Source organism: Chiloscyllium plagiosum, unplaced genomic scaffold, assembly GCF_037043375.1.
Source record: "Chiloscyllium plagiosum isolate Xiang-an unplaced genomic scaffold, Cpla_swu_hap1 HiC_scaffold_28, whole genome shotgun sequence".
Taxonomy (NCBI): Eukaryota; Metazoa; Chordata; class Chondrichthyes; order Orectolobiformes; family Hemiscylliidae; genus Chiloscyllium; species Chiloscyllium plagiosum.
In genome coordinates, this window is record NW_028270166.1 from 80286 (window position 1) to 92314 (window position 12029).

Sequence of the window (12029 nt, forward strand, 5' to 3'; positions counted from 1 at the left end):
GGATCCTCCTGGGAGCAGATGCGGCGGAATGAGTATGACCTTATTGAGGTGTATAAAATCATGAGGGGCATAGATATGATGAATGCATGTAGTCTTTTTTCCCAGAGAGGCAGAATTGAAAACTACAGGGCACAGGTTTAAGGTGAGAGTGGAAAGCTTTAAATGGACCTGAGGTGCAATGTCTTCACGTAGAGACAGGTGCACGTATGGAATGGACTGCCAGAGAAAGTCGTTGAAGCAACTAAATAGTAACATTTTAAAAACACCTGGATAGGTACATGGATGGTAGAGGTTCAGCAGGATATGAACCAAATGCGGACAATTGGAACGAGCTGAGTGGGCACCATGGTCAGCATGGACCAGTTTGGGCTGAAGAGCCTATTACCATGCTGTTTTAATCTGTGACTCTGAGTTGTGGGTACGCTGCTGGAAGCAGACACTTGCACCAGGCCACCTGAGCTTGGGGAACACACTTGAGTGAAGGCATTGCATAGCCTCACTGAGGACATATCCTGAAGAAAGGTACCTGAGGTCAGCCTGCAGCAAAACCCTAAAACAAAGCCAAGCCTCTGCCAAACAGTTAACACTTTCTTCAGGATTGGGGCTGGTAAATCATTGTGGTTGCTGCCGGAATGCAGACTCAAGTAAGCAAATGAGTCCCAGTAGGTCTGTATTGAGTAAGACAATTCATAGGCCTACATTCAGGAGAGTACATACCCTGGAAAGTCCACCTACAGCTGATTTAGAACAGTTAAATTACTTTGCAATGTCCAAATCGGAATCAATCCAAATAAATATCTGGATGCATCGTCATTCCTTTCTAATAGAGGTTGATACTGGTGTGGCTGTATCAGTAATTGTGGAACCAGTCTTTACCAAAATTTGCTCTGGACTCTATACCTTAAGTTTGCATAAGACCTCGGCTAGACTGAGAACCTATACCGGGGAGCCTTTACAGATTAAGGGTATAAAGATTCACCTTTGATTGGCTCAACAATTTTTGATTAGAAATTGGCTGCCTGAGTGAAATCCTAATTAAATACCCAGACCTTTTTTTCAGGAAGGTCTAGGAACTATCAAAGGAACCAAGGCCACCTTGCATATTGACCAGGAAGCAAAGTCTTCCCATTCCCATTACTATTTGCCTTATGTGCAAATGGAGAGATAGAAATCAGGAGGCTAGAAAGTGAAGGAATCATCAAATCAACTCAGTTTGTAGAATAGGCAGCATTAGTCATACTGATTGTGAAGCCCACTGGGTCAGTTCACTTCTGTGGGGATTTTAAACAAATGGTAAACCACTTTTCCTTGCTGGATAAATACCCAAACCCTCGCATAGAGGATTTGTATACAAAACTGTCCTTCATAAAGTTGGACATGAGACAAGTATCCTTGCAACTGTGGTTAGAGGAGAATTCTTAGAAGTATGCTACAATTAATACCCATAAGGGTTTGTCCCAATTTACAAAACTGCCATTTTGGGTATCATCAGCCTGGGCCATTTTTCACTTGATGGTGGAGAACATGTTACAAGATCTACCTCAGATTGCCATTTATCTAGATGGCATGTTAATAACAGTGAAGACGAATAGGAAGCATTTAAAGTACTTGGACACAGTCCTTAGATAGGTGCATGCCTTAGAAGGGAAAAATGTGTGTGCCAGGCACCCCACATGGTCTACTTGGGCTATAAGTCGACAAGACTGGGTTATACCCATTGGAACATAGCTAGCGTGATCAAAGGTGCCCTGCTCCCATGTTTGTACCAGAGCTTGGGTCTTTCCTTGGATTAGTGAATTATTACAGCAAGTTCATACGTAACCTGGTCTCCATCCTGGCACTCTCACATCTGCTATTGAAAAAGAGGCAGCCTTGGAAACGGCATCATAGCCAAGATGTTCTGTTATGGACGTGAAGAAGCAGCTATCATCATCTGAAGTGTTTACACAGTATAATCCCAAGCGAGATCTGATGCTGACATGCAATGCTTCCCCGTACGGTATCGGGGTAGTGTTGGCTCATAGATGGACCAGTGGAGAGAAATACTAAAGAGCATATGCTTCCTGGACTTTAGCTGATGCAGAGTGCAAATGTGCCCAGACAGAGAAGGAAAGTTTGGTGGTCATCTTTGGTATTAGCAAGTTCCACAATACCTTGACAGGTCACAAACCCTTGCTAGGGCTATTCAAAGAGAACAAGGCAATGCGAAAGGCAGAATGGAGTGATGCGCTCTCATTCTAATTGCATATAATTACACATTGGAACACCATATGGGAAGCCAAGTAGCAAGTTTGGATGCCTTGAGCCATTTCCCACTGGCAGATACACCACCGGTCATGCCTCCCTAGAAGAGTCCATTCTGGTTTTAAACTTTCTGGACATCCTTCCAGTCACCGCTGACAATATCAGACTGTGGACTCAAAAAGGTCCCATCCTGACAAAGCTAAAACAGCTGGTGTTAGTGGGGGTAATAAAAGCCCATCATAACCAGAATTGAAACCTTTTGGGACCCAGCAAGACCAGATCACCTTCAAGGGTGGCATTTTCTAATGTAGAGCAAGAGTGATTGTCCCAAGCAAAGGTAGCCACTGGATGTTGGTAAGAAGTTATGTCTGGTGGCCAGGATTGAATCCTAACATAGCTAGGTTGGTGGGACAACAAAGTGTTCAGAATGGCCAACAAAGACAAAAGTTATCACCAGCAGCTTCCCTACATTCCTGGGAATAGTCGGATAAATCCTGGAATCTGTTATATGTCAGCTATGATGGGCCCTTTCATGGGGCTCAACGTTTTTAGTCATTGTAGACACCCACTCAAAGTGGTTGATTGTGCATTAAGTTCACTCATCGAACACGGGGATGATAATAGAAAAGCTGCAAGCATCTTTTGTAATACATGGACTCCCAGAAGTATTGATTACAACGGGCCATCATTTATCAGCAGAGAATCTGAATATTTCCTAAAGTCTAATGGCATTCAGCATGTAAGGACAGCTTTGTACCATTCATTGACCAATGGTCCAACAGAAAGAGCAATCCAAACTTTGAAGGCAGCCTTAAACAAACAGCCAAGAGTATCAATCGATACTAAACTTTCAGGTTCCTATTTGATTATCAGACCATCCTAAAGCAACTACAGGGATAGATTAGATTACTTTACAGTGTGGAAACAGGCCCTTCGGCCCAACAAGTCCACACCGACCCGCCGAAGCACAATCCATAACCCTACATTTACCCCTTACCTAACTACGGGCAATTTAGCAATTTAGCATCAGGAATACCAATCCTGGACAAAAGACTCCTTGAAGGGAGAGAGGCAGCTTACTTCAGGGGATGAAGTTTGGTGCCAAATCCACAGAAATAACCTTGCATGGGTAAGTGGCATGGTTGATATGAGGTCAGGTCCCATGACATATAAAGTTCGGGTAGGTAAGACAGTCCTGAACATGGACCACATGAAAGCTGTAAACTCACAAATGGGGAAAGAGCAAAACACACCCGTCCCTTCAGAACAGCCAGAAAGTCTATCATCACCCATAGGTTCTCCTGCTCCATCAAGCATTGAAGAAACCTCTAAGTCTGAGATGGACACAGTGGATGCCGCAGCCTCGATGCCTTTACCATCCAAAGAAGAGGATGAATTTCTTCTGAGACACTCTGGGTGCAAGAGGCAGTTTACGTTCCAGTATACACTGCCCGTATCTGAGGCTGAGTCAAAGGGAACAGATCCAGTGCGGACACACCCCAGGAGATGTAACAAGTAAAAGAACAGGTCTACATCCTTAGAATTAGAGGGGGAGGGATGTAGTGATTGTAATAACATCAGCCAGGTGGACCTCATACAATAGGAATTCCCTGCTTGAGGCTGTTAATCTGGTTCAATCAGGGAGCCCTGGCTGACAGATATAAACACAAGTGTCTCCCCAGTGGAGGGCTCTCTATGCGGGAGTCCTCCCCCTTTCTCTCGGGGATCTGGGGTGGAGGGTGCTGCACGCAGCGGTCCCCTGCAACCGCAGATTGCGTTGGTTCATGGACTCCCAGCCCAACTGCTTGTTCTGTGGCGCTGTGGAGTCCGTGGACCACGTATATATTGGGTGTGGGCGTTTGCACTCCCTTTTTGATTTTCTGAAAAACCTTTTCCTCTGTTTTTGGCTGCACTTCAGTCCCACGCTCCTGATCTTTGGGCACCCGGAACGGAGGAAGGAGGACAGGTCTGAAGACCTCCTCGTGGGTCTGCTCCTGGGCCTGGCCAAACTGGCCATCAACAGGTCCAGGCAGCGGGCCGTGGAGGGGGTCGTTAGGGCCGACTGCCTGCCCCTCTTCCGCGGTTACGTTAGAGCCCAGGTGTCCTTGGAGAAGGAGCACGCAGTGTCCACTAACACCCTGGAGTTGTTCAGGGCGAGGTGGGCGCCGCAGGGAGTGGAGTGCATCATTTCTCCCTCCAACTCTATTTTGATTTAGTCCCTACCCTCCCCCTCACTGTTTTGATCACACAGCACTGCCCTTTGATGTGAAGGGCAGTGTTTGTCTCTGGCCACCCGGGTGTTTTCCTATCTTCCTGGTGGTGGAAATTGAATAAAGATTCGTGCACTTTGTGTCTTTCACTGTGTCTCACACCTGCACACACACACGCCATGGGTGCTGGGGAAAAAATAAGCACTAAAAAAAAACAGAAGATCCCTTTGATGTGAAGGGCAGTGTTTGTCACTGGCCACTCGGGTGTTTTCCTACCTTCCTGGTGGTGGAATTTGAATAAAGATTCGTGCACAAAAAAAAAGAAGAAAAAAAAACAGAAGATCCCTTTGATGTGAATTGCAGTGTTTGTCACTGGCCACCCGGGTGTTTTCCTATCTTCCTGGTGGTGGAAATTAAAAAAAAAATAAAAAAAATAAACACAAGTGTCTCCCCAGTGGAGGGCTCTCTATGCGGGAGTCCTCCCCCTTTCTCTCCGGGATCTGGAGTGGAGGGTGCTGCACGCAGCGGACCCTGCAACCGCAGGTTGCGGTGGTTCATGGACTCCCAACCCAACTGCTTGTTCTGTGGCGCTGTGGAGTCCGTGGACCACGTGTATATTGGGTGTGGGCGTTTGCACTCCCTTTTTGATTTTCTTAAAAACCTCCTCCTCTGCTTTTGGTTGCACTTCAGTCCCACGCTCCTGATCTTAAGGCACCCGGTATGGAGGAGGGAGGGCAGGTCTGAAGACCTCCTCGTGGGTCTGCTCCTGGACCTGGCCAAACTGGCCATAAACTGGCCATAAACAGGTCCAGGCAGCGGGCCGTGGAGGGGGCCGTTAGGGCCGACTGCCTGCCCCTCTTCCGCGGTTACGTTAGAGCCCGGGTGTCCTTGGAGAAGGAGCACGCGGTGTCGACCAACACCCTGGAGTTGTTCAGGGAGAGGTGGGTGCCGCAGGGAGTGGAGTGTATTATTTCCCCCTCCAACTCTATTTTGATTTAATCCCTGCCCTCCCCTTCACTGTTTGATCACACAGCATTACCCTTTGATGTGAAGGGGGCCACTTGTCACTGGCCACTCGGGTGTTTCCTTTCTTCCTGGTGCTGGAAATATGAATAAAGATTCGTGCACCTTGTGTCTTTTCACTGTGTCTCACACCTGCACACACACAACACGGGTGCTGGGGAAAAATAAGTACTACCGCAGTTAGGCGGTAGTGTGGGGGTAAAAACGGGGTAAAAAAAGAGAGTAGTAGTGTTAAAAAAAAAAGAAAAAATAAACACAAGTGTCTGCTCAGGTGTGCGGTGGAATCCCGTCTGCACTCACCCCAGCTCGGACGGAATTTCACATTGGCCCCAAGGTCCCGTACTTCCCCCAGGAACCTGTGCCCCACAACCTGAGCCGCCTCCAGAACTTTAGCTTTGTCCCTTTTAAGGACATAAAAAGGGGGGCCCTGTATAGACTGCTGCTGCACACCATCCACCTCTTCTCCCTCATCCACCGTCCGGACACGCCTTGGCGTGCCCATTTGCCACCGGGCGGTGGGGATCCCAGTGGAGGGCTCTTATGCAGGAGTCCTCTCCCTTTCTCTCGGGGATCTGGAGTGGAGGGTGCTGCACCCAGTGGTCCCCTGCAACCGCAGATTGCGGTGATTCATGGACTCCCAGCCCAACTGCTTGTTCTGTGTTGCTGTGGAGTCCATGGACCATGTGTATATTGGTTGTGGGCATTTGCACTCCCATTTTGATTTACTCAAAAACCTACTCTCTGTTTTTGGCTGCACTTCAGACGCATGCTCCTGATCTTTGGACACCCAGTACAGAAGGGGGAAAGCAGGTCTGAAGACCTCCTTGTGGGTCTGCTCCTGGGCCTGGCCAAACTGGCCATCAACAGGTCCAGGCAGCGGGCCGTGGAGGGGGTCGTTAGGGCCGACTTCCTGCCCCTCTTCTGCGGTTACGTTAGAGCCCAGGTGTCCTTGGAGAAGGAGCACGCAGTGTCCACTAACACCCTGGAGTTGTTCAGGGCGAGGTGGGCGCCGCAGGGAGTGGAGTGCATCATTTCTCCCTCCAACTCTATTTTGATTTAGTCCCTACCCTCCCCCTCACTGTTTTGATCACACAGCACTGCCCTTTGATGTGAAGGGCAGTGTTTGTCTCTGGCCACCCGGGTGTTTTCCTATCTTCCTGGTGGTGGAAATTGAATAAAGATTCGTGCACTTTGTGTCTTTCACTGTGTCTCACACCTGCACACACACACGCCATGGGTGCTGGGGAAAAAATAAGCACTAAAAAAAAACAGAAGATCCCTTTGATGTGAAGGGCAGTGTTTGTCACTGGCCACTCGGGTGTTTTCCTACCTTCCTGGTGGTGGAATTTGAATAAAGATTCGTGCACAAAAAAAAAGAAAAAAAAACAGAAGATCCCTTTGATGTGAATTGCAGTGTTTGTCACTGGCCACCCGGGTGTTTTCCTATCTTCCTGGTGGTGGAAATTAAAAAAAAAATTAAAAAAATAAACACAAGTGTCTCCCCAGTGGAGGGCTCTCTATGCGGGAGTCCTCCCCCTTTCTCTCCGGGATCTGGAGTGGAGGGTGCTGCACGCAGCGGACCCTGCAACCGCAGGTTGCGGTGGTTCATGGACTCCCAACCCAACTGCTTGTTCTGTGGCGCTGTGGAGTCCGTGGACCACGTGTATATTGGGTGTGGGCGTTTGCACTCCCTTTTTGATTTTCTTAAAAACCTCCTCCTCTGCTTTTGGTTGCACTTCAGTCCCACGCTCCTGATCTTAAGGCACCCGGTATGGAGGAGGGAGGGCAGGTCTGAAGACCTCCTCGTGGGTCTGCTCCTGGACCTGGCCAAACTGGCCATAAACTGGCCATAAACAGGTCCAGGCAGCGGGCCGTGGAGGGGGCCGTTAGGGCCGACTGCCTGCCCCTCTTCCGCGGTTACGTTAGAGCCCGGGTGTCCTTGGAGAAGGAGCACGCGGTGTCGACCAACACCCTGGAGTTGTTCAGGGAGAGGTGGGTGCCGCAGGGAGTGGAGTGTATTATTTCCCCCTCCAACTCTATTTTGATTTAATCCCTGCCCTCCCCTTCACTGTTTGATCACACAGCATTACCCTTTGATGTGAAGGGGGCCACTTGTCACTGGCCACTCGGGTGTTTCCTTTCTTCCTGGTGCTGGAAATATGAATAAAGATTCGTGCACCTTGTGTCTTTTCACTGTGTCTCACACCTGCACACACACAACACGGGTGCTGGGGAAAAATAAGTACTACCGCAGTTAGGCGGTAGTGTGGGGGTAAAAACGGGGTAAAAAAAGAGAGTAGTAGTGTTAAAAAAAAAAGAAAAAATAAACACAAGTGTCTGCTCAGGTGTGCGGTGGAATCCCGTCTGCACTCACCCCAGCTCGGACGAAATTTCACATTGGCCCCAAGGTCCCGTACTTCCCCCAGGAACCTGTGCCCCACAACCTGAGCCGCCTCCAGAACTTTAGCTTTGTCCCTTTTAAGGACATAAAAAGGGGGGCCCTGTATAGACTGCTGCTGCACACCATCCACCTCTTCTCCCTCATCCACCGTCCGGACACGCCTTGGCGTGCCCATTTGCCACCGGGCGGTGGGGATCCCAGTGGAGGGCTCTTATGCAGGAGTCCTCTCCCTTTCTCTCGGGGATCTGGAGTGGAGGGTGCTGCACCCAGTGGTCCCCTGCAACCGCAGATTGCGGTGATTCATGGACTCCCAGCCCAACTGCTTGTTCTGTGTTGCTGTGGAGTCCATGGACCATGTGTATATTGGTTGTGGGCATTTGCACTCCCATTTTGATTTACTCAAAAACCTACTCTCTGTTTTTGGCTGCACTTCAGACGCATGCTCCTGATCTTTGGACACCCAGTACAGAAGGGGGAAAGCAGGTCTGAAGACCTCCTTGTGGGTCTGCTCCTGGGCCTGGCCAAACTGGCCATAAACAGGTCCAGGCAGCGGGCCATGGAGGGGGCCATTAGAGCCGACTGCCTGCCCCTCTTCCACGGTTACGTTAGAGCCTGGTGTCTCTGGAGAAGGAGCACGCAGTCTCCACCAACATCCTGGAGTTGTTCAGGAAGAGGAGGGCGCCGCAGGAAGTGGAGTGCATTATATCCCCGTCCAATTCTATTTTGATTTAACCCCTGCCCTCCCTTTCACTGTTTGATCACACAGCATTGCCCTTTGATGTGAAGGGAACTGCTTGTCATTGGGCACTCGGGTGTTTCCTTTCTTCCTGGTGGTGGAAACTGAATAAGGATTCGTGCACCTTGTGTCTTTAACTGTGTCTCACACCTGCACACACACACACCATGGGTGCGGGGGAAAAAATAAGCACTACAGCAGTTAGGTGGTAGTGTGGGGGGGTAATTAAAAAGTAAACACAAGTGGGTCATAGGTCCTGTTCACTCTGAAAGCTGGGTCTGGGGGAGCCAGACCAATATTACATACAATGCATGTGCAAATGAAGAGGAACTTGGTGACAGGATACTGGCCACTGTGAGCTATTTCGCCTTCTAAATTTGTTTGTCATTTTTCTGCTTTCTATCATCAGCTTTATTTCCTTTCAATTTGAGCAACCCTCAGGTTCGCATTCCCCTGACAAATTTAAATCTAATCATTCAGAAAAAATCTTATTCTTGTAGCAATGTTAGAGTTGCATTCTACAGCAATAACCAATACTTTGCCAGCAACGGAGGGAAAACTCAAACCAGTCTTGGATGGTCTCTGGCTGGTCATCTCCTGCCAATGTGTGTTATTTGGCATAAAATCAACATCAAAATTTGGGTTTAAATGGTATAGCAAGGATTTATGACGCAACATCTGTTAATAAAGATGATATTAACAGATTTCAGGAGAAGATGGACAGACTGATGAAATGGGCATCGATGTAGCTGAATCTTAATATGATTTAATACGAAATTACATGTTCTCAAAGGAAGCAAAATATGATACAATTAGAAACTAAACAGTGCAAAACCTTAAAGGAGATGTCAGAGTAGAAACCTGGAGTTGCGTGTGCAGGCATGTTTGAAGGTGGTCTTGCAAATTGAAGGTTGTTAAAGAACTAATGTCAAAAGCTTGCAATTTTATATATTAGTAAAAGCAATTACAGAATAAAGGAAATTAAAGTCAATTTCTATAAGACACTGGTAAGTATCCACCGATAGTATTGCATTCACACTGGAAAAAGATGAGAAGAGGAAATTTAATAGCAGTGTTCAGAACCATAAGGGAGTTTTTGATATTTTCTCCTATTTCCTCTATTTCCAGTACAAGAGAGTTTGTAATCACAGAACACGATTTAAAGTATTCGACAAGGATTCCGACAGGAGATGATAAGAGTTCTTTACAAACTGTGAGTTATTGTGTTCTGGAAAGTGCCACCTGACCTGATATTGAATCAGTTGGAATATTCAATTGAGAAATGAATAACTACTTGACAAAGGAGATCTGCAGAATGATCAGTAAAGGTGCATAGAATAGGAGTGATCAGATTGATCATCAATGGGACAGTACAAGCACAAAAGATTATATGATGGAATAGTCTCTGATTAGATCCCAGCTTGTAGCTCACCACAAGACCCTCATCAACCCAACCCCCACCCAGCCCAGGTTAATTCCTCTGATTAAATTCCAGCCTTTAATTTACACTCAGTCGTCTATATTTCTTTGTTTTGTGGTTCATTACTTTCTGAGAGACTTTTATAAAGAAATGCAGAAAGGTTTACATCACGGAAGGAATCCTGGCTGGCTGGAAAACAGTTAAACAATTTAAATATGAACCCTCCAATTCCTGTTCTATTGTCCTGTTGATTATATGGTCTCAAGTGCAAAATGAGTTCTTGATCTTCACCTCCCTCTGTTTGAAAATCAATACACCTTAAACTTTTACAGTGAATATATTGTGATTTCTACCTTGGCATTGCCAAATGGAATCAGCAAGACATTCATAGCTTCTTCCAGTCTGAACCAAGTTGGACAGAGTTTGTTGTTCATGAAATTACGGCAGTCTGGGCAGAGAGTCTCGTAGAAAAGGCTGAGCTGCACAGGCGAACGTAACCTGGTCTCAGCAGTTATACACCTGCCCATAACCTACAGACAGCATAAGACAAAGACTTAATGAGATTTTGCATTGGTGTTTATAAGAGGTGGGATAAACTTCACACATAAACAGTTTATGATCTGGTCCCGATATATCTTGGGTCTCAACCACCAGCACTGGGGGATATCAGTAACACTTAAATGGCAAATTATGAAAAGTAACAAAACATTTCTGATTTCATTGGTGCACAAGTCATAAATACAATAACAACCAGCAAAATGTCAATCCACTCACAGCCCAAAGAAACAGAACAATTGTCAACTCCACATGAAGCTTCATCCTGACAGTCTGGTCCAAATTCTGACCTCTATTTCACATGTGTTTGGTGTCTATTTAAATACTGGCAATGATTACTTCACAGTTACTGATAGAAACCACATTAACCCTGAAATAATTCCAGTCAAAACGCTCGAGCCTGATGACACACTGAGATGACAGTAGTGTAGTGGCCATATCACTGGGCTACGAATCCTGAATTCCTCAAGCTAACATATTGGGAACATTTTGCTCCTTGTAGATGGTGAATTGTGAATTCCAAACAAAGTCTGGAATTAAAAGCTAGTCCAATGATGGGAGTGAAGCCATTGCAAACTGTTGTCAAAATAAATGTGACTCACTAATGCCTTTCAGGAAGGCAATCTGCTATTCTTACATGATCTGACCCACGTGTGACTCCACACCTACAGCAACATCGTTGACTCTTAAGTGCTATCTGGGCAATAAAGTCACATCCCATAACAAAAAAGAATTCTTTAAGATGGTACATTGGGTTGGTTAAAACAGAGATTTTATGGTTTGTCAGGTGGCAGCAAAGGAGGAGAAAGTGAGGACTGCAGATGCTGGAGATCAGAGTCGAAGAGTGTGGTGCTGGAAAAGCACAGCCAGTCAGACAGCATCCGGGGAGCAGGAGAGTCGACGTTTCAAGCATTAGCCCTTCATCAGGAACCATTTGAGGAAGAGGCACTGCGTCCACTACTTTCCCATCTATGTGGCAATTTTACCACATATGGGATATGTCAAGGAGCCCAGTCACCCGTAGACCTGTAAGTAATAATTAATGATCGCTTAAGGACCTCCTCATGCTGTAGGGATTTTATCTACGACTGAGGAAAGTCACCCTCCATCCCGAATGGAGAACCTTGGGCAGACTGCTGGCCAGATAATGATTAGAGCGACTTCCTGTTTCAGCATTTTTTTCCACCCGGGCATCTTTAATATGTATCCATCCATAGGATTCCCCTATCCTAGACCTGTCATTCCTGCACTTGGAACCCTCTGTTGGGTTGAGTCAGACTGACTTCAGAGAGGCTTCAGCCTTTGCCTGCACTTCTGGTTCCTCATGTTCACCCAGTAGGTGGTGCCATTCTCATGGGTGCTATTGGAACAGCAGAGCAGTTCCCGAAGGCAGCAGCTCCCCCCAGATTAAAGTGGGAAGTGGATGCTAGCAAGTCTTTG

The 12029-nt window shown here is 46.9% G+C and overlaps 1 protein-coding gene across 2 annotated transcripts in view; it reads right to left on the reverse strand.

Annotated features, from left to right (window-relative positions):
* The window catches only part of LOC122565070 (gamma-interferon-inducible lysosomal thiol reductase-like), a 67629-nt gene extending 56732 nt beyond the window's left edge, over positions 1-10897 (reverse strand). For both annotated transcript variants that reach the window (XM_087975848.1, XM_087975847.1), the window contains exons 1-2: positions 10809-10897; positions 10388-10564 (exon numbers count right to left, since the gene is read on the reverse strand). In XM_087975848.1, the coding sequence (XP_087831974.1) occupies positions 10388-10564; positions 10809-10853 (222 nt within the window). In that variant the 5' untranslated portion in view covers positions 10854-10897. The remainder of the gene's footprint in view (positions 1-10387; positions 10565-10808) is intronic.
* Positions 10898-12029: the final 1132 nt, after the last annotated feature.